The sequence below is a fragment of the Stegodyphus dumicola genome, chromosome 7 (assembly GCF_044657685.1).
Source record: "Stegodyphus dumicola isolate Sdum_Otavi_A_Nest chromosome 7, ASM4465768v1".
Taxonomy (NCBI): domain Eukaryota; kingdom Metazoa; phylum Arthropoda; class Arachnida; order Araneae; family Eresidae; genus Stegodyphus; species Stegodyphus dumicola.
In genome coordinates this window covers 91,229,573-91,250,855 of record NC_140774.1, presented here as the reverse complement: position 1 = coordinate 91,250,855, position 21,283 = coordinate 91,229,573, and the positions used below count along the sequence as shown (strand labels likewise).

Genomic DNA, 21,283 nt, shown 5'->3' with positions numbered 1-21,283 from the left:
TGTTAAGGATTAGATAAAATGACTTTTTACATAATTATTTTATGCTGTACACAGAAACATACTTTTATATTATCAAAGATAAACAAAAAAAACTTTATTCATCATTCATCGGCAAAACAATTATTTACAGTTAATGAACAGGATTGTATTGCAAATTGAACTGAAGCCTTAAAAAATTGCCAAAAATAAATGATACAGAGACAAGCAAATAATTAATTTGAATTAAATAAAATAGTGCCTTAAAACTTTATCTCGGAAATTATTTTGTGCCACTTTTCTAACACACCAGTGTCTGAGTGAATTACAAATTTTCAAAAAGTATATATAAATTCGAAATAAAATTTGATACCTTCTATTAATATAGAATGAGAATTTATTTTGCTCATCAGTTGTTTATTGACAAGTAATAACCTACTCTATGAAACAGAATATAAGCATTTCCTCCACCAAGAAAATTTATGCTGACATTCCACGAAAATCGATTTTAAAATCTGTACATTTACGATTTTCTAGCCACGGAAGGTAATACCTATCTGCTTTTTATGCTGATGATTGTCTCATTTTTTAGAATTCAGATGTCTAAATCATGAGATTCAACATCTCGAGATTAAAATGCTTTATAAAGAATCATTATGTCAAAAATGAAAGGTAAATATCAATGCTGAAAAGTCTAAGTTTCTTTCATCAGAAAATAGCACTGATCTGACCCAATCACTACTTATTAACTTGTTAAATCTATTGCCAGAGTACATAATACTAACAAAATAGTTTTCATGGTCAAGATTTACCAACCAAATGACGGAAAAGCTTAGATGCCTATTTTCAAATTTACATTAATTTTATTTAGAGTTCTCCCTTGGATCTGAAAATAAGAGACATATTAGTGATCATATTTACATAGCGATAATCCAACTGATTATTATCTGTACGGGCTAACTCCTGCAATCAAAATACAAAACTACTTCAGGGAATTCAATTTCCTCCATCTAATTCTAGGTCCTCCCTATTACTTAAGAAATATTTTTTTATATAAATTCCTGAAACTTTCCATGACTCAAGAATACCTGAACTAAATAAATCAAAATTTTCTGAAATGGCATGGAATAATAATGCTACACATTTCATTGACAATCTAGCTCAATCTTGAAGAAGACGTTTTAGAGTGGCTTCATGCTATACACATCATCAGAATTTCATATTTTCTGTAATAAGTTAATTTTTGTATATACGTTAGCTGGCGCTTATTAACTCATTGGTTAATAAACTTTGTAGCTTATTACATTCAAATTTCTAGGCAGCAAAACAGACACATCGTGATCAATAGAAAAACTGCCATTGAATAGAAAATCAACTCATCTCTGCTGCTTATTAAAATCAGATTAGCAAAAGATTGACTTTTCAGTGCCAGAATATCTTATCTGTACCTATCAAAGCTCCAAGTAGTTCTTTCATTTAATATTATGGACTGTTGCTTTGTCACTCAGGTATGCAATACTACTTAAATAAAGCAGGTTTAATCAAAAATTCCGTAGCTATGGTCCCTGTGCTATGGAATTCAATTTCCTCCATCTAATTCTAGGTCCTCCCTATTACTTAAGAAATATTTTTTTACATCAATTGAGCTGGGACATAACTGGGGACATAGGTGTTGTATTTTTTAATATTATAGTGCTCCATTTTATTGCTAGCTATTTCTTTTCTCTCTTCTCACATATAATAGTATATATACAGAAAACATTGTAGCTACTTATGTAAAATCATATTAAATCACAGAGAAGTTTTAAGATAAACTGGTTCTTATTCACAACACACATGGAAAAAGCAAAGAAAAATTCCATGCAGCAGCCCTTTGCCAACTTTTGGTACTCTTCTGTTATCAGGGCCAGATTCAAAAATGTATGGATGGATGGATGTGTTCATGTACACATGTATATATATATGTTGTATGAACTTAAATCCATTTAGTGCGAATACAAGTTATTATTACTTGTGCAATTGCTGCAAAGTTAGTTAATAATAATTTATTTCCTAAACAGTATTGATTAATTGATTATATTATCTCCTAAGTTTAATTAAAGTAGAATTATTTTAAAAGTGTGCATCCATACTGGTAAGTTATACAGTCAAAAGTCGTTAATCCGGACTCGTCGGGACTTCGGCGATTCCGGATTATCGATTTTTCCGGATTATAGATCATCAGTTTAAATCTCGTAAGATGGCATGCAGAAATTCTAAAATTAAAAATATGAAACCGTAATTTATGAAATAAAGAACAATTATGATCTAAAGGGTATCAAAATTTGCAAAAAGAAAAAGCTTAATATTTATTTGTTTACTTTATTAAACATTTCTTTCAATGTAAGTTGTTTAAGTTTTGCTTCGTTTCATGTGATAATACTTCCTCTTTAATTCTATTAAACAGACATAATTTCTTGTTCAGTTACAAAGTTCCGCCGTTCAAGTCCTATAATTGCTGTGTCAAGAACACCGACTAATTTGTCAATCAAAATTTTTTTGTTTTCAATAACCTCTGTCACTTTTCTTCGCTATCGGAAGCGAATTATAATGACGAGGAACTTGTTTTAAATCATATCAAAGACGGAGCATATCGAGATGAAATACTACATTTGGTAAGGAATTATAAGCCAAATAAAATAAAAACATCTGCGCTGAAGATAAGGATAGTGCTGACAAATCAACTTCCAATTCATTACGCGCCCGCCGCCGAGCAGCGTGAAATTGATAAACAGATTTCGGATTTCAAAACACACTTTGCTTTAGATCCTTTACATATTAACAAATATATATCGGAAATTCTATTTGATATAATCGAAAGTTTAAGCTTACTTTTATAAAATTGCTCTTACAGTCTGCAAAAAATAATAAGCCGGATGCAATTCGAAAATTAAGGAACAACGCAATCATCAACATTAACTGAAATAGATAATTAGATAATTTTAGCTTATACATAAAATGCGCACGCGAAAACGTATTCTGCACTTGCGCACACTCATATGCGCAGTCGTAAAAGGTCTTACGCGCACGCGTGAACGCCTCTGCGCATGTGTCAACGCGGCGCATGCGCAGAAAGTTTTTAGTTTTTATGTCCGGATTATAGATCATTCCAAATTATGGGTGTCCGAATTAACGACTTTTAACTGTATTATTTGTAGAAATTAAACATTGGAAATTGTCATCATGAAATCGAATTCAAAGTAAAGTTGAAATAAACATAGAAGATTATAACAAAGATAAATAATGCAAACTTTGTAAAAACAAATCAAAGAAAACATAAAAATAATATAAAAATAATATAGAAAATAATATAAATAAGATCAGTGAATGTACATGAAGATATAAAGGCCAGAAAGGTATTAAGTAACTTACATTCTTTCTAGTGGGGGAGTTGGCAAAGTGTTCTCTTCGTGTCTGACTCAGAAGTGTAGGGTGTCCGAAAATTCTTAGCGGCAGTAGGGGCTCTGAATAATATCAGTCGGTAAGACTTGGGTGAAGTAATTTATGGTAGTGGGTGGGACTTGGAATTCTTGAGGGATGTATTTTGTGGAGTTCTTATCTGAGAGAGACCGTCTGTTAAGATTTTTTGAAAATACTAGTGAATGGAAATTAATTAATTTTTGGCTAATTGTCGTGTCGCAATGATTAAGAATTTAAGAAAGGAAAAAGGCATTTTCGCTGTCCTTTGTGGCCTTTATATCTTCATGTACATTCACTGATCTTATTTATATTATTTTCTATATTATTTTTATGTTTTCTTTGATTTGTTTTTACAAAGTTTGCATTATTTATCTTTGTTATAATCTTCTATGTTTATTTCAACTTTACTTTGAATTCGATTTCATGATGACAATTTCCAATGTTTAATTTCTACAAATAATATAGTTTTCAAATACATAAAGATGATAGTGTCGGGGACGGTTACTCGAGTTTTACAGGATTTCTCTACAGTAATTGATTTTTACTCCAAATTGAATTGACTAAAATGCTTCATGAGAATAAGTTCTTTGAGTAGCAACTATTCGCGGAAATATTTGGCCTGACTAGAATTGCCGGTTTGGCTTTAACTTATAACTCGAGTAAAGACGAAACACTTTCATATTTACGTATTTTTATCAATTATTGTTCATTGAACGGGAGTTGGTTTGTTCCCCTTGAAAAGTCAACTAATTTCCGATCAATGACAATAATTACATGTTTTAATTTTTCCTTTTACAATTGAAATATTATTCTTCGTGATGATTTAACTCCAGTCCCCGTTAAAACATTATTAACATTTTGCTTTCAAATTACTTCAAAACATCTTTCAAAATATAACTTACCAGTATGGATGCACACTTTTAAAATAATTCTACTTTAATTAAACTTAGGAGATAATATAATCAATTAATCAATACTGTATATATATATGTATATACATACATGTGTGTATATACCAGGGCTGTGAAGTCAGAGTCATAGAGTCGGAATCGGAGTTGGGCAGATTTTAGAGTAAAAAGATTCAGAGCTGGAGTCGCTAAAAACACGTTGACCCTGAGTCTAGTTTTTGTGGGACAGTTTGAATTTGAAATGAAATTAAAATGAATTGAAAAAAATTAATCACAAGCTGAGTTATTATTTTTATTTATGCACTGTATACATTAATAAATAGTTATTTTCTATTTTATTGACATATTACTAATAAATAGAAGGGAAGAGGATGGATGTGATATTTGCCATTAGTGATTAAACTGATTCATTTAGTTACAAATCTCATTGGTAAATTTAGGTAAGCAGCAATAGCTGCAAGAACTTCCAAAATTGATGACAATCTTAGGAAGCGAGCAGGAAAAGGAGCAATTATTGATCAAGCAACACAATAAGGAAGTACATATTTGATGATAAAGAGGTTTTTAGAATTAAGAACATTTTTAGAAGATGTAGATAACCCTAATGTTTCAGTAACAGAAAGACTATGGAATGATCTTGCAGAATTGAAAACTCTTCTTTCTATACTGTATATAGCCACAAAAATGTTGCAATCTGCATAATTGATAGGAGGCGAGAATGGAAGAATGGGATGTTTGTTCTTTCTGAAATGGAGGGTTTATTGCAGAAGGAATTATTTCTTCAATGAAGAAAAGAGAAACTAGTTTGCTAGACAATGAGATCTTGCTGGGTTCAATATATGTAGATCCGAAATACTGAATTTTCTTGGATGATGAACAAATTAAAAAGGCAAAGAAAGCCATCTATGAACTTTCACTAAGAATGAAATTATTCTCAGAAAAATTGGAGAATTCGAATCAGAACAGTCAAACTGCAGACATTGCAATTGAGTCTCTATCATCCTCTTCCACTTATGAATTAGATTTTGAGACATATTTTTGGATAATATAGAAAAGGCTAATGCAAAGCAAATGAGAATAAAGAACCAAGAGCCTTTACATATAAAAATGAAAAAATACAAACAAGATTTCTACACGGCCTTTGAAGAAATAGAGAAATATGATTGCACTTGCAAGACACCTCTTTTACTTATAAAAATATATCCTGAAAAGTTAAAAGAAGTAGCCCTAACAGTAGCAGTTCTTCCTCCTATTCAAGTTAGTGTGGAAAGACTCTTCTCAGCTCTGAAGTTTATCAAATGGGATCTATGGCCCTCCAACAAAGAAGCCCTTGCCGAAGCTATACTGTTTCTTAGAAGTAACTAATGCCAGTTTTTCCATTTCATAATAAATGCTAATTAATATAAATAATTTGCTATGCCATCAATTTTTTTTTCTGTAGCATATATTACTTCTTTTATATTAAAAAATGAGCTGTAATCCATGTGTAATGTTTACATTATATATATATATATATATTTATACTTATATATACATGAGGAAATCGGAGTCGAGTCGGAGTCTTTAAAATTCCAGGAGTCGGAGTCGGCCATTTCCCCTACCGACTTCACAGCCCTGGTCTAGCACACATGCACATATACACATGCATACATAAATTCATTTCTGAATCTGGTCCTGATAAAAGAAGAGACCCAGCTTTTAAACCTGGACCAAACTATCAGTGTTTATAAATTTAACCATTCAGCTACTAGTAGACTCAATTAAACTAATACCTGCAATTAAAGTTAATAAAATCTATTAACATACTTACTATTTGCAAGCAAGAATACTTTCACTTGGAATCAGATGTCCAAATGATACAACAATCCCAACATCATAAACACCCACTGGAACATCATATGGCCATGTATGTACAGTTAAATTATGCAACTCTGCATATCTTCTTACCCTGCAATCTGTCTTAGGAATTAAATTGAATTGTTAAAATATGAAATCATACTGCTTAATACAGCCTTAATATGTTCATTTTTAATATCTGTTAATATAATAGCATGATATTTTCATAATAGTCAGCACAAACATGAAAGACCATTAAAAATATACTTAGGTGTTTAAAACTGACAGATATCAAGGGTTGGGAGGTATGTTTTCTGAAATATATATAAATTTATATATTTAAATAAAAAATTATAAAATCACTCATGATAAAAATCATTTATAGTTAAACTTTAGCCCAAAAATAAATCAGCGGACATAATAAAATTTTAATTTACGAAGTTTTGCATTTTCAAAGCCAAAAGCACAATTCATACTTATATAAAACCATACAAAGCATTTAATTCTTACTTTTATTGCAAACACATACACATCCATATCTATCTGTATATATAATTACAATGAAATTTAATTTTTAGTAGAATTGTGGATATAAATAATATTTACATATAATTATATACCACAGAGTGAAATCAGTCCATAAGGAACAAAACACTGACTTTAATTGAAATTTTATTGATGCAATTACAGAAATGAATGAATATGCATGATTGTAAAAACACAGTAGAAGAACATTAATAAAGGGATCTCTGCTTAGCAGTCCATTCATCTTCTGCACAGACTCTTAATGCTTCAGACTACAATTTAGTGAAGCAGGGAGTCAAACATTTGATGCTCTCTACTGGATGTTGGTTCAATTTCCTATGCAATAGGATCCAGATCCCTGATACTGCAGCATGATTATAGCTGGCATATCAAATGATTCTATACAAGCTTGACAGAAAACAGATCAGATTAGTGGGCAGATTATGGAGATGTCTAGACATGAAGCCAGTCAAAGAAAAAAAAAACGCTATTTGTGGCATATAAATTCTAGCTGACAATGAGAGCACATGAAGCTACCGTACCTCATATAGATACAGTTTTAACAAATTTTAAAACCAATGAGCAAGCCTATAAACAACAAGAAGGATTCTTTATGAGAGTTACAGAGCCTCCTGTTTTGGTTGTAATTTATGTGCAATATGTCAAAAATTTTCTTAAAAGTTCTCCCAAAAGCTCATTTTAGGAATAGGTATATCAATGATATTTTTGCCCAATAGAAATATTCAGTAAATTCAAAGCACTTTTTTCTTCATTTAGCTCAGAAATTTTTTCTAAATTACAGTTTACAGTTAATAAAGAAATCAGTAGGATCATTCAGTTCTGCTTCAACATTCTGAAGAAAGCTTGTCATGGTAAGCTATGGTTCACTAGACATTAATGTATACAGTGATGGGAATACTTCACTTGATAGGCACTACTCTATTATTTACCAGACCTCCATACCCACACAAATGATCATCTGGTCCCAAAATAAACTGGAAAGCATCACTAAGCAAATCAATATTATTAGTATATGATGTTTTAGATTTCTCTGAATCGATACCATTGCAAATGGAGCCACTGAGGTTTCCTTGTCAAAGGAAGCTCTCATAAGAGGTGCTGGATCAAAGACTCACTTTGAAAAACAAAAATGTCTTGGTTTACACATTAAAACACTGCTTAGGTTAGAGCCATCACAGATAACCCATCTGCTACATTAGCTAGAATAATGAATGGCTTGAACAAGATCACCTCTTTTTGTTCCTGTCATACAAGTTGCAGTGCTATTTGAGAATTGATATTCACATATATGGAAGACTTGAAGAAAGGACTATATTGCAACATAATCTTATGGGGATTCTGATAGCATCACTAATTTTAAAGTGATCTTCATGATGGGATTGTTGATGTTCTAACAATTATTTTACAAAGGATGAGTAATTTTCATTGTTATATATACTGACAGAGAATTTATAACTATCTAGCTTATGCCAAGATATTCTTCTTGATAATTTTCTACATGTCAAACCAATATACTGAGTTTTAGTATTTGTTTCTTTGTTATGGACAGGAATAATAAAAATACCTGATGTGTTAGTTGTACTGGCATCTGATCTATCCAACCTTAACAATTTCCAAATGGATAGAGCAAGAATTATGGTTAATTTACAGGTAAATCTTTTGAAAACTAAGCTGATGTATATTTGTGGGGTAATAGGATAGCAAGGCAATATTCAAATGAATTTACTTCAGTTTGGCTGTTGTATCTATAGCAATTTTATTTTTTTCTGAAGTAAATGCAGAAATTTGTCTTTTTATTTTATTGTTAAGTTTATGAACAAAGTTGAGTGCATATTTATTGTGTGCTGCTAAATGTAAAATGTAAAACTCTATAGTAATGCTAAATGCAAAATTGTAAAATGTTCTTATATCTATTTTTAAAAAGTTTAGGTGTAGAAGAGAATTCCTCAGCATATAATTAGTATAAAATTTAGTTCTAAAGATAAAGGCACCTAAGAACTGAATGATCCTACTGATTTCTTTATTAACTGTAAACTGTAATTTAGGAAAATTTTCTGAGCTAAATGAAAAAAAAAGTGCTTTGAATTTACTGAATATTTTTATTGGGCAAAAATATCATTGATATACCTATTCCTAAAATGAGCTTTTAGGAGAACTTTTAAGAAAATTTTCGACATGTTGCACATAAATTACAACCAAAACAGGAGGCACTGGAACTTTCATAAAGAATCCTTCTTGTTATTTATAGGCTTGCTCATTGGCTTTAAAATTTGTAAAAACTGTGGATGAAATGAAAGGTTTCATGGCTTTTCATTCATAATAATTTCATGACCATGGTTAGGCAAATTTGAATGTAATTTTTAGCTGTTCAATCAAGGTTTTTACCAAAAGCATGTGAGATTCAAACCATCCCATTTGAGACAAAAAACAGATATAATATCTCCATGCATGACACAAAAACATATACTACTACTTAAATTCAGTATTCTGGTTTAAATCTACAGAATTATCAGTACGAACTGCCAAGGACAAGAAAGTTATTTATAAAATTTCATCAATTAATACAGAAATAAAAATATCACACCTTGGTAAAACACAGCCCTACCATGTTAAAGCAAATTTCAAAAGACCAAAAGTTTATTTACTCTAGTAAAAAAAATGGATTATCTCACAAAAATATGAAAAAATTCACTGATAAATCACAAAAAGACTAATTAGCATTGTAACATCTGGCAAAAGAAATGAATAAATTCTAATAAAAATTATGTTAAGGATTAAAAACAATTGCTATATGTGTAATTATTAAATTTGCTTTTTACTCTTTTTGAGTTTTACTGCATGTCAATAATTTTACATAAATTATCAGCATTAAGATCATTGCAACTTCTCCCTGAAATATATATTGTCCTCTAAAATACATATTTATAATTATGAATAATCATTTTCAAGACACAATATGATCCTCTAAGACAGGGATTCCCAACAGGGTCGGTAAAGACCCTTGGAGTTGATGAAATTTTAAAAGGGATTGACAACTAAATATGTATCGGCAACTGAATGACATAATCAAGATCACATTAATTATAAAAAATGCATTAAAATTGATAATTAATTGTTTATTGATATTAGAAATTGCTTACTGGAAAAAAAAAGGAAAACTAATGACACAGTTATCTGCATCTACTCTTTCACCCATGCTGGCCAGTGAAACTTATTAACAGAAGTTATGCTCAAATGCAAATTATATCATCAATATATAAGTATACCCTTAACATTTCACTAGAAAACACTAAGCTAACTGCTGCTTTTTATATACATGCTACATAATTTACTTTTACACTGAGAAAAATAATAATCAGACAGTACCTTGATACAAACAATATCTAAGCTTTTCACAACTTTTGAAGGACTTGGTGACAATCTAAAAAACATAAATTTTATCATCACAATATTATTAAAGTAATACTGTTTACTACTAACTTTACATACGAAATTTATAATCTTAATTAGAAAATGCATGTCCTTTCCACAGAAATATAATTAAATTAAAAAAAATATTTTATTAAAAACAATGAATTAGAAATTAGTAGCCAAAAGGGGCATTAGCCCAGCAGGGCTATTAGTCTTGAAACAGCTTTTTGCATTGAATCACTTAATTACAATGTATCACTTTTAAAATTGTTGCCACCAAATATTATCACCCTGTATTATATTTAAAGAAACTAAATAATGAAGATTCTGCCTGAATGTATGTTTCTAATATTGTGAAAAAACAACAGTACCTAGAACCATCAAATTTTGAATAATGTAGTTCTCCACTCGAATTTAAGCACCTGGAAGCTCGAATTTGGAATTTGTTTTAGTTTTTTTTTTCTTTATATTTTGTAAAACTTTAATGAATTTTTGACTAAAAAAGTCAACAATTTCAAAGACAGCAGTGACAACACTGTAGGGAAGAAATATTTTTATCTCCAGCACATGAGACTGTCTAACGGAAATTCTAAAGATATGCTATTTTACAAATGCTCTCGAAATGTGTATATGTCTGTAAGTCTGTAAATAATAATAATAATAAAAAAATACTAGATGTATTTTTTTATTATTATTACAATTTAAATTGTTTTTAACCACTGCAAAGACTAAGAAATACATGGAATGCACATGCTAATAAATGTGCATGTTTTGTTTATCAAGTCTCATTAATGACCAGCCAGTAAATTACTTGGCCATGAATTTAATTCATAATGTATACAAGTATTCGATCTTTAAATACTGTTGTGTGGATATATATAAGTAAAAATATTTATTTAATAATTAATGTATTAAGTTCAATACTATCAGAACCATTAAACTGTACCTAAAATTAACAACAATATATTTATTTAACAATTGATTTTGCTCAGATAATTTAACATCATTACAGAAATGAAAATTACATAAAGCAATATAATATTCAAAATAAATACAAATAAGTGAATACCTCAGATGCAATAAGAGGCAATTTGGTACTTACGTATTAACGCAACCAGGCGAAAATTCGCATAAATCGCCAAATTTGGCAACCCTACTTACGGCAACCCTACGTGTGTAGAAATAGACGAAAGTTTATTTGTAAAAAGAAAAAATAACACTGGGCGTGTACTACCACAGCGTTTTCGGCGGAATTTGCCGAGAAAAGAAAGAGACGTTTTTGGGTTACTGTACCTAACAGAAGCGCCGTTACCCTCATGGAAACAATTTGCGAAAATATCAAGGAAGGAAGCATCATTTATTCGGATTGCTGGAAAGAATACAATACAAGTGAGTTCAAAAATGCTGAATTTCTGCATGGAACTGTTAATCACAAATATAACTTTGTGGATCCCAACACGGGCATTCACACACAACATGTAGAGCGCATAAGGGGCTCAGCCAAATGGCGCAACAAAAAACAGAGAGGAACAGCCTGTCATCATCTTGATTCATACCTTATCGAATTTATATGGTGCCAAGCTCAAGCTGTTAATGGCGAAGATGGTTTTCAATCAGTGCTAAAAGCAATAGCGAAAAGATTTCCGCCGAAAAAATAATTCTGCAACTTATTCAAATTTGAAACCGGAAGGGTTTAATTGCTATTTTATATTTTAAAACAAAATAATATAAAAAACTGTATTAAAAATTATCTGTAATTAATAAATGTATATTTTCTTTCTATTCATACTTTTTTACTCAAACTTACATATTGCGCCAACCTGGTTGCGATAATACGTAAGTACCGATAATTTTAACTTAAAACAAAACATTATACAGGAAATATATTGTCAAAATTCTTATTAGTACTATGATAATGAAACTTGAATGCGTGTGAGGAATCGGGAGAAATTTTCTGGGTATTTATCGCAGCCACCGTAATAGAAGTCGCTAAATTTTTAGAATATGCCAAATTCTGGCAACCATGCAGGTAACCATTCCTCAGGCAACTGGGTGCATAACAATTCTTCAGTCAAGCAATGCCGACATTCTTGCATACATGCTTTTTGTTGCAGTTCAAGTTCCAACAGTTTTTATACACAAATTGCCAGAATGCTTTTAATTTAAAATAAGCACTTGTATAATATGGCAGCAAAGAAAGAAACTGCACCAAAATTTCTGCAGGGATACAGCATTTCATCTCAAAAATGGCTAAAGAGAGCAATGATGAGATAGGCTGGCATACAGCCAATGCACAATGGCAAGGTAATGCCTTGTTTCTGCAATTTTCTGATGCTTTTTAAGTGAAAACAGATTGTTGTATACACAGGGAGAACAAGGAAAACAATACAGAGGATATCTCAAAAGCTGTGATTCTTCTTAAATTGTAAAATTTTATTCTTTTAAATGTACCACATAAATTTTATTTAATAATTAAAATTTCTATTTTGGTATGTCGGTAATGTTTACTGAGTATAAATATCAATGGTTTGTGAATCCTTTTTGAAAATAACACAAAAATCGGCAACTTGCTCCCAGTAAGTAGCTTTTCTTCTGAAAAACTCACCAAAGTGGTTGTAATAATATATAAGTACCCTCTTCTGTTTAGGGTGCTGCATCTTTTCTTTTTAAGAAGCAGAGTGATGAAATTTCTCTAAATATAAGACTTTCGTGGCTAGCTATTTCAATAAAATTACAGCTAAAAAAAGAATAACACACTTTAAAAACTCTCGATTCATAATACTTACTTTGAAAACAAGAAAATTTTTACCTCATCCAACAGGTTTTGAGCCTGTGAAGCTCCTCTATGCCCCTAATTCCCCAAAGTAGCATTCTCTCAATTGACAATAAGTTACAAAACCATATTCCCTCCTATGTTCTATTATGCCTGTCATGTGTGAACATATTCTTGCTGAATTAATAGGAATGCTCTTAAACCTTCTAAAATAGTCTGCTAAGATTCAGACAGTCCCTAATATGTCACAATTTTTTTTTTAATAGCGGGAACTAGTCATTTTAGACTTTAACCCCTACTTAGGACTACTCTTACTTTTGGAGAGAAGTGGTGGTCATTTTATTATGGAGGCACCTAACAAGTGGCCACTATTACCTTCTGTGAAGGGACAGGCAGTTTACATTCATGCCTTCTCCAGGATTCGAACCCAAGCTGGTACAGTAGTAAGAGTCACTAACCACTTCTCCATATGGGCGGTTAACAGGAATATTAAAATGCATGAACAGTTCAATATAGCACAGTTATGAGCCTATTACTGCAACTGGCATACCAGTTTCATATAAAACTCAGACAGAGCAAAAATAGCATAATCCCAACTTAAAGTCCCCTTGTAACATAAGTATCCCATGATCATACTAAGTACTCACCCATAAATGGTGTTATCTACATATATTTCTTATTTTATTTTACATTCTTTGTACTGAAACTGCAATTTTGTATTAAGATTGTAAATATATTTTATGTTTTAATGTATTTCTTTTGTACCGGCATCTATGTTTTATGATTAGCCCTAACGGAACAGGTGTATCACATTTCAGCCCCCAACTGTGTCAAACAGTTGGGTGTGTCATATATGAATCACCATTTAAATCCAATGTTAGGATGGATGTACAACATATGAAGTTTTAAACAGAATGTTCATATCTTTTTTGTCACTAAATTTAGTCCTATGTCTGTTATGGTGGTTTTCATCGAGAATGGAGAATACTGACCTACATTTCACCACAGTATTTTTTATTTTTGGCGTTTTGTTTCAAAATCAGAGCAGAAATCTTAGGTTGAGTAACATAAATAAAAAGAGCTGGCTATTAACTGCATCAGCTGATATAAACACATGGGGATGTCTTCGATGTTTCTGAATACTTTTGTCTTATTTTTGGCATTATGGGGATATACAGTACAAAGTCCGTAATCTGCGAAGCAGGTCGTTTCGACGCCGACGGTTCGACGCCATAATTTTTTTTTTCATATTTTTATTTATTTTTAGAATAAATATGAAGTAATATAACTGATTTTTATTTATTGAATTAGCGATTGTTTGCATGCATATTTGAAATAAATACATGTGTGAAAGTGTTCTAGATTTTTGTTTGTGTCCCAGATTAGTGAGAAGCCCCCTCGCCAACGTCAAGGCCCCCGGACATGAGGGAGGTTTTTTTTTTTATTTATTTATTTAACAAAACAGCATCAAAAAGGCAAAATACACAAATGGTAAATAAACATATGGTTACAAAGTAGTTATATAATATTGCAGACAAATATAATTACAGATAAATAAGATTACATCACAGAACTGTTATTATACTAATCCATTGCAAAATTATGCACCACACCTTTCAGGTATTCCATTATTTCTTGATTTTCAAAATCTTCAACTATTACTTTAATTCTTATATCAGCTCGCAGATACCTATTCCGCTTGTACGGCGGTTCATCTTCACGTACAAATTGTTCGTAACATTGATCAACTGATTTTTGAACATGCCTGAGACCATCTATGAATTCCCATAATGTGGGGTGTGAAACACCAAATGATGATGACACCAAATTTATTTGAATGATGAAGCAAACTTATTCTAAAAATAAATAAAAATACGAAAAGTATGGTGTCTAACAAAAGCAAAAAAAGTATGGCGTCGAAACGACCTCGTGTCGAATTGACCACACATCAAAACGCTGGCGACGAACCGTTGGCATCAAACTGACCTGTATAGCGTAATCCAGATGTCCATTATCCGGAATGATCTATAATCCGGACCTCAAAGCCACAAACTTTTTTTTTGTATGCTTTATGAATGCGCATACATTACACGCCCTATACTTCCACAATTATAATACCTTGGTTCGTTACTCTTATTAAGTATAGCGCATGCTTTATTTTGTGTGTTAGTTAGTACTTGAATAACCCTTATTCTTCGTATCTGGAACGTGGATTTTCTCATAAATTTTTAATTTCTCTTAGAATTCAGAAATAGTTTTACACCCATACAAAATATTTTTTTTACTACTCTGATTGGGTATCCCATTGATTACATAATCAAGAATTGATGAATCATCAACAGAATCGCCACTGGCTATTTCACTCATGGCAATTAAATATTTGGAAAGGGATTCACCAGGTTTTAAGTGTTGTTTAAGTCCAAACATAGTCTAAATGAACCACATTTTTTTCTACTTAGCACGATATTATTTGCGTAATCAAAACAGCTTGGCTTAATAATTTGTTTCTCTAACAATTTCATGTTGCTCTGTGGGGGGGGGGGGGGGGGAATGTCGCGATGCGCAATGAACTGGAAGTTGATCTGTCAGCACTATCCTCATCTTCAGGACAGATTTTTTTTTTTTTTTGCTTATAATTCCTTACTAAGTGTAGTATTTCATCTCGATGTACTTTGATATATTAATCAATTTCCTCGTCATTATAAATATCAGGAATACACATCAAATCATTTTCTGGTTGCAATTTTCTAATTTTGACTATGCATAATGTATGCTTTACCCATGCATGCGTTAAAAGAAATGTTTAATAAAGTAAAAAAATAAATATTAAGCTTTTTTTTTTTTTTTTTTTTTGAAATTTGATACCTTTTAGATCATAATTGCTCTTTATTTCATAAATTACGATTTCATATTTTTAATTGTATAATTTCTGCATGCCATCTTACCAGATTTAAATTCATGACAAATAATTCGGAAAAACCCCTAATCCGAAACCGCCAAAGTCCCAGCGAGTCCGGATTACGGACTTCGCACTGTATATCCTATTGTTTTAGAGATTTTATTCATTCCTCTTTGAGTTTGGCTAGCAATGAGGAAAATATTTTGTGTATCGTTTAGCAAAACATTTTTTATACTTCATACGGCAAAGAAAATATGATGATAAAGATTTCAAATTAATTCCAGAGACTACCTAAGTGTTACTCTCATTACCATTCAAGCAATCCAAAAGAATTGCTTGAATGGTGTATGAGTGTAGGATTAATTGCGGATAAGTATGAATGTCCAACATGTGGGAATGAAATGAGATTGTGTGAAAGGAAAGATATTACAGATAAGTTTGAATGGCGGTGCAAATCTGGTGAAAATGGACATTTTGTGAAACGGTGTGTAAGGAAGGGTATGTGGTTTGCTGAAAGTCGTTTGAGTATGGGTGAAATTTTATTAATTTTTTATTAGTGGGTGAATAGACTGCGAGTTGACTACTGGATTATTGAATCTATAAGAAAAGTTTATCGCCATGCAATCAAGATTGTGAAGAAGATTAGATAAGTTAGTATTTTTAATCATTTGAGGATATTATTTTTATGCATGTAAGGAATAAATGTAAGGAATAAATAAATTAATGTGGTATTATTGGAAAATTGTTATTCGCAATGAATTAGTTTAAAGTAATTAGGATTGTAAGCTAATTTTTATCAATTTAATGTATGTGCTTATTTATATTTTGAGTAGTGTTTTTTAATTAATTATATTTTAATTTTATGATCGTGCTTTTGTGAGTTATATGTTTGTAGTATTTTGGAATATGTTTGAGTAGAATACGTTGAGTATTTTTATGCATTTTCGTGAAATTTTTCTAATTTATGAGAAAAAAGCAGTGTACATGGATATAGTGAAGAGTGTGCGCAATGCCATTTTTGTGCAATTCTGGGATGTTTTTTTAAGTAAAAATAAGTTGACGTGTACATTGTTTAGTGATATTTTAATTAAATGATAGTTATTTTGTGAATTTTATGTTTATAGCAATTTGGTATACGTTTCAGTTGAAGTAAACGTGCATGGAAATAATTTAAATATTTGACACTAAGTATTTGTAACCATTTGTAATGTTTGCGGTATGAATTCGTTGGTGACATTTATAATATAATAGATAATTTAGAGGTAAGGTACTATTACGTTTTGAGGACTGTAAAAAATTGCAGCAAAAATGTATGCACAAAAGCACCAAATCTAGCAAACGCGTCCATTCAACAGTGCTCCAAATCTAGCGTACGCGCTGATTTCAGATTGCGTAAGTTTATATAGTTCTATATTTCTTAAGACGCCATTGAAATATACTAGTTTAATTTTTAAATCCTTTTTTAATATCCTATGGATTTAACAATTTGTGAATTGCCCATGACAAAAAGTCGGCAATAGAATTTTAGGTAAAATGCAAAATCACCCACTGCTTGACGCGTTTTTAAGAATTGCACATACTCGGCATCCATGTGCACATCGACTTATTTTCACTTAAAAAAAAATCCCAGAATTGCACAAAAATGGCACTGCACACACCCTTGGCTTTATTTATGTACACATCGACCTATTTTCACTTAAAAAGTGAAAGAAAATTGACAAAAATCAAATTGATTTTAACCCTTGTAAAAAGCGGCAAACAAATAAGTGATCGATTCTGCACTTTACCGAGAATATTTTCAAAGAAAAGGCATCATTCATTATAGAAAATTACGAATGAACAACCAACGAGATGAAATTATGCTTGGCTGATCTTTAGAATATGGTAACTGGTAACTTGGCGACATTTTGGAGGCGATAAAGGTTACTACCTGGGACTTTAGTAATAATGTGAGCAGTACTCAGTTCCGATTACGCATTATTTTGTATGAGGGAAATGAGAGATCATGGGATATGTCATGTGATATTAATGGACGAATTACGGTTCTTTAATCAGAAAAGGGGGCAAATCGGAAAAAAATCTGGAAATTTTGTATTTGGCTTTATTCTGTGTTGTGTGAAACAGTGTTCGTTAATTTTTGGATCCCATGGCCCTAACTAAAGTGAATTCGAAATGGGTATTTAGTGGGATTGAAAGGGGTAGTAATAAGTGTTTCTTTAAGGTTGTGCGAGATAGAAGTAAAGACGTTTTATTAAGTTATTTATTTTACCTGGTACCTTGGTGTGAACTATAAGTATGATTTTAAAGATCCTGAAACAGAAATAAGAAAAGTTTATCGGACACGTAATCAAGATTCTGAAGAAGAATAGGTAAGTTAGTATTTTTAATTATTTGAGGATATTATTTTTATGCATTGTTCTAAATGTAAGGTGGAAGTAAAGTAATTTGCGTAAATGTGCATGGAAATAATTTAAATATTTGACACTAAGTATTAGTAACCATTTGTAATGTTTGTGGTATGAATTAATTAGTTAGGTATGAATTAGTTAGAGCGGTATGAATTAGTTTGTAATCTAATAGATAATGTAGAGATAAAAATTTTTGGATATTTTATTTATTTTATATGGGGAAATGTTCATATTTGGAAAGGGTATATACTTTTTCGCGATCAGGTAATTTCATATATGTTCTTTTTGCCGAGTTTAAAGATTCAGAAAATTGTTATGCATTTTCGTGAAATTTTTCTAATTTATGAGAAAAAAGCAGTGTACGTGGATATAGTGAAGAGTGTGCGTAATGCCATTTTTGTGCAATTCTGGGATGTTTTTTTAAGTAAAAATAAGTCGATGTGTACATGGTTTAGTGATATTTTAATTAAATGATACTTATTTTGTGAATTTTATGTTTGTAGGAATTTGGTGTACGTTTAAGTTGAAGTAAACGTGCATGGAAATAATTTAAATATTTGACACTAAGTAATTGTAATGCTTGCAATATGAATTCATTGGTGACGTGTATAATATAATAGATGATTTAGAGGTAAAAGTTTTTGGATATTTTATTTATTTTATATGTGGAAATGTTCATATTTGGAAAGGGTATATACTTTTTCGCGATCAGGTAATTTTATATATGTTCTTTTTACCGGGTTTAAAATTCAGAAAATTGTCATGTATTTTCGTGAAATTTTTCTAATTTATGAGAAAAAAGCAGTGTACATGGATATAGTGAAGAGTGTGCGCAATGCCATTTTTGTGTAATTCTGGGATGTTTTTTTAAGTAAAAATAAGTCGGCGTGTACATGGTTTATGTGTATGTGTTATTTTGAAAAACGTGTAAGGAGTATGGTATTGTGCACTTTTTCCCAATTTTGCAGTGAATATTTGTCATGATTAAACAGTTTTGTTCCATAAAATTTCTAGCATAAGTGTAATTCAGCTAGCAGATTGTTGGAAAAAGTGTTGAGTAAATAAAAAGAAAAGAAACATGTCTTTACTTCGTGAAGACAAAATGGCGACGAAGAAAAAAATAGAGGGTTGCTGTAGCAGAGTTGGTCGCCAAATTTTCGCCAAGTTACCATAATCCAAAGATCAACCTATGTTTTTTTGAGTGAAAATATGTCATGTGTACATGGATACAGAGTTTGCGCATTTCTCTGTCTTTTTATTTTGGCTTTGTGTAGCGGCGATTTAGACTAGTTTGTGCAATTCTCTGATATTTTTTTTAAGTGAAAATAGGTCGATGTGTACACGGGTACAGTCAAAGGAGTCCACAATGCCATTTTTGTGCAATCGTGGGATGTTTTTTTATGTGACAATAGGTCGAAGTGTACATGGATACCGAGTTTGTGCAGTTCTTTGTCTTATTATTTTGATTTGCGTAGCGGCGATTTTTGGCACAAAAAATCACGCTACGCAAGCCAAAATAACGTAAAATTTGTAAACGCCAAATACTTAAAATTTAAAGGTGACCAAGTGGTAACAATGGAAGCCAAAAATCTGTGCAAATGGGTTTCACTTATTACAATAAAATATATTACTCATATACGATGGAAATTATATAGAAGAAAATAATGGCAAAAAATAATATACCTGTTATTGTTTAAAGCATTCAAAGTTACTTCAGATAGTGCATCAGTACCGTAAAATAAAACTTTATACGCTTTCAAAGAATTTAAATTAGTACAAAACAATCTAAATAATGGTTGGTAGATTTTTAACCTAACTTTTTTAATTAATTTAGCTCTATGAAATCCCCCTACTGCTATCATTTTCATGGCAGTAATACGCATAACATATCGAAATACAGGTCTGCAACGAAAACATCAACAAACGAGAACATTTGTAAACAAAACTGACGGTATTGCCAATAGGTAAAACGAAATTATTTGCCAGATGGAGAATGCGGTTTATTAAAAAATAATAGAAAAAAAATAAAGAAAAATAAATTGGAAATAAATGCAGTTTAATCTTGATTCAGAATTTTCCTTTAAAACTGTGAAGTTGTGAGTGTGACAACTGTGAGCTGAGGCTTATCTTTAATTCAAAGAAAACAGAGGAGACGAGGGCGCTGTGATCACGTACGATGGAGGCAGGATTTTAGAAGAGCTCCTAAATTTTCAAAGATTTCTTTCAGAAAACGTTCATTTATTTAAGAAAAATTTTCGCGAATATCCTCTACATTGTCTCGTTCTCAAAACCGAAAGTTTTCGTGTACCTAAAGGTCTTATCTTCCTTGCAATCTTTACAACACCAAGACGGAACATTCAGATAAGTAGAACTTCTTTTCTTTAAGCTAAATCAAATATCTGTCACTAAAGTACTTTTGAATTCATGTATTTATTATGATTGTTCATGCGATGCGTGTGTTGTTATACAACAATTTCAAATTAACTAGAAGTGGACTGTACTAAATATTTTATTCGACAACTTTAATCAAATGCGTGCCATCTTTCAAGCGATGACTTACTACTAACAACAACAGCAATAAAAAAAAAAAAAAAAACTGAGTAAGCGTTTACAGGGTTGCTGTAATGAACATCTGCGCCATGCAAGGCGCCAAGAAGAGAAAAAATGACGTAATCTTACAGTTAAATAGTCTTAATGACTTAACATACCCCCCGGCATTGAAGGGTTACTTCAATAATTTCGTACGATAATACTCATAATAACCTACAAAATTGTACAATTACTGCCTTATACAATAATGCAATACGAATAACATCTCTTAATTCAATATAATAATATTCAATTTTCAATACAAAATTTTGTGCACAATACAATGTAAAATACAAGTTTTATAATAATAAGCTAACACTTAACTAACTTAGGAAGCTTCTTCTTGGGGTAAAATTGCAATTTTTGTAATTCCACGCTTAATGATGCCCTTTGCTGTCTGTATTTCTACTACTCTAACCTTACCGTCAACTCCAGGAAAAATTCTTGTAATGCGCCCTAACACCCATCTACAAACAGG

At 31.2% G+C, this 21,283-nt stretch overlaps 1 protein-coding gene across 2 annotated transcripts in view; it reads right to left on the bottom strand.

The window, feature by feature from the left end:
* LOC118203846 (methionyl-tRNA formyltransferase, mitochondrial) overlaps window positions 1-20,167 on the bottom strand; it is a 51,489-nt gene extending 31,322 nt beyond the window's left edge. Inside the window, exons 1-3 of one of the 2 annotated variants that reach the window (XM_035376149.2) lie at window positions 19,900-20,167; window positions 10,092-10,146; window positions 6,154-6,302 (exon numbers count right to left, since the gene is read on the bottom strand). In XM_035376149.2, the coding sequence (XP_035232040.1) occupies window positions 6,154-6,302; window positions 10,092-10,146; window positions 19,900-20,099 (404 nt within the window). In that variant the 5' untranslated portion in view covers window positions 20,100-20,167. The remainder of the gene's footprint in view (window positions 1-6,153; window positions 6,303-10,091; window positions 10,147-19,899) is intronic. The other variant, XM_035376140.2, reaches the window with a different exon arrangement.
* Between the last annotated feature and the right edge of the window lie 1,116 nt (window positions 20,168-21,283).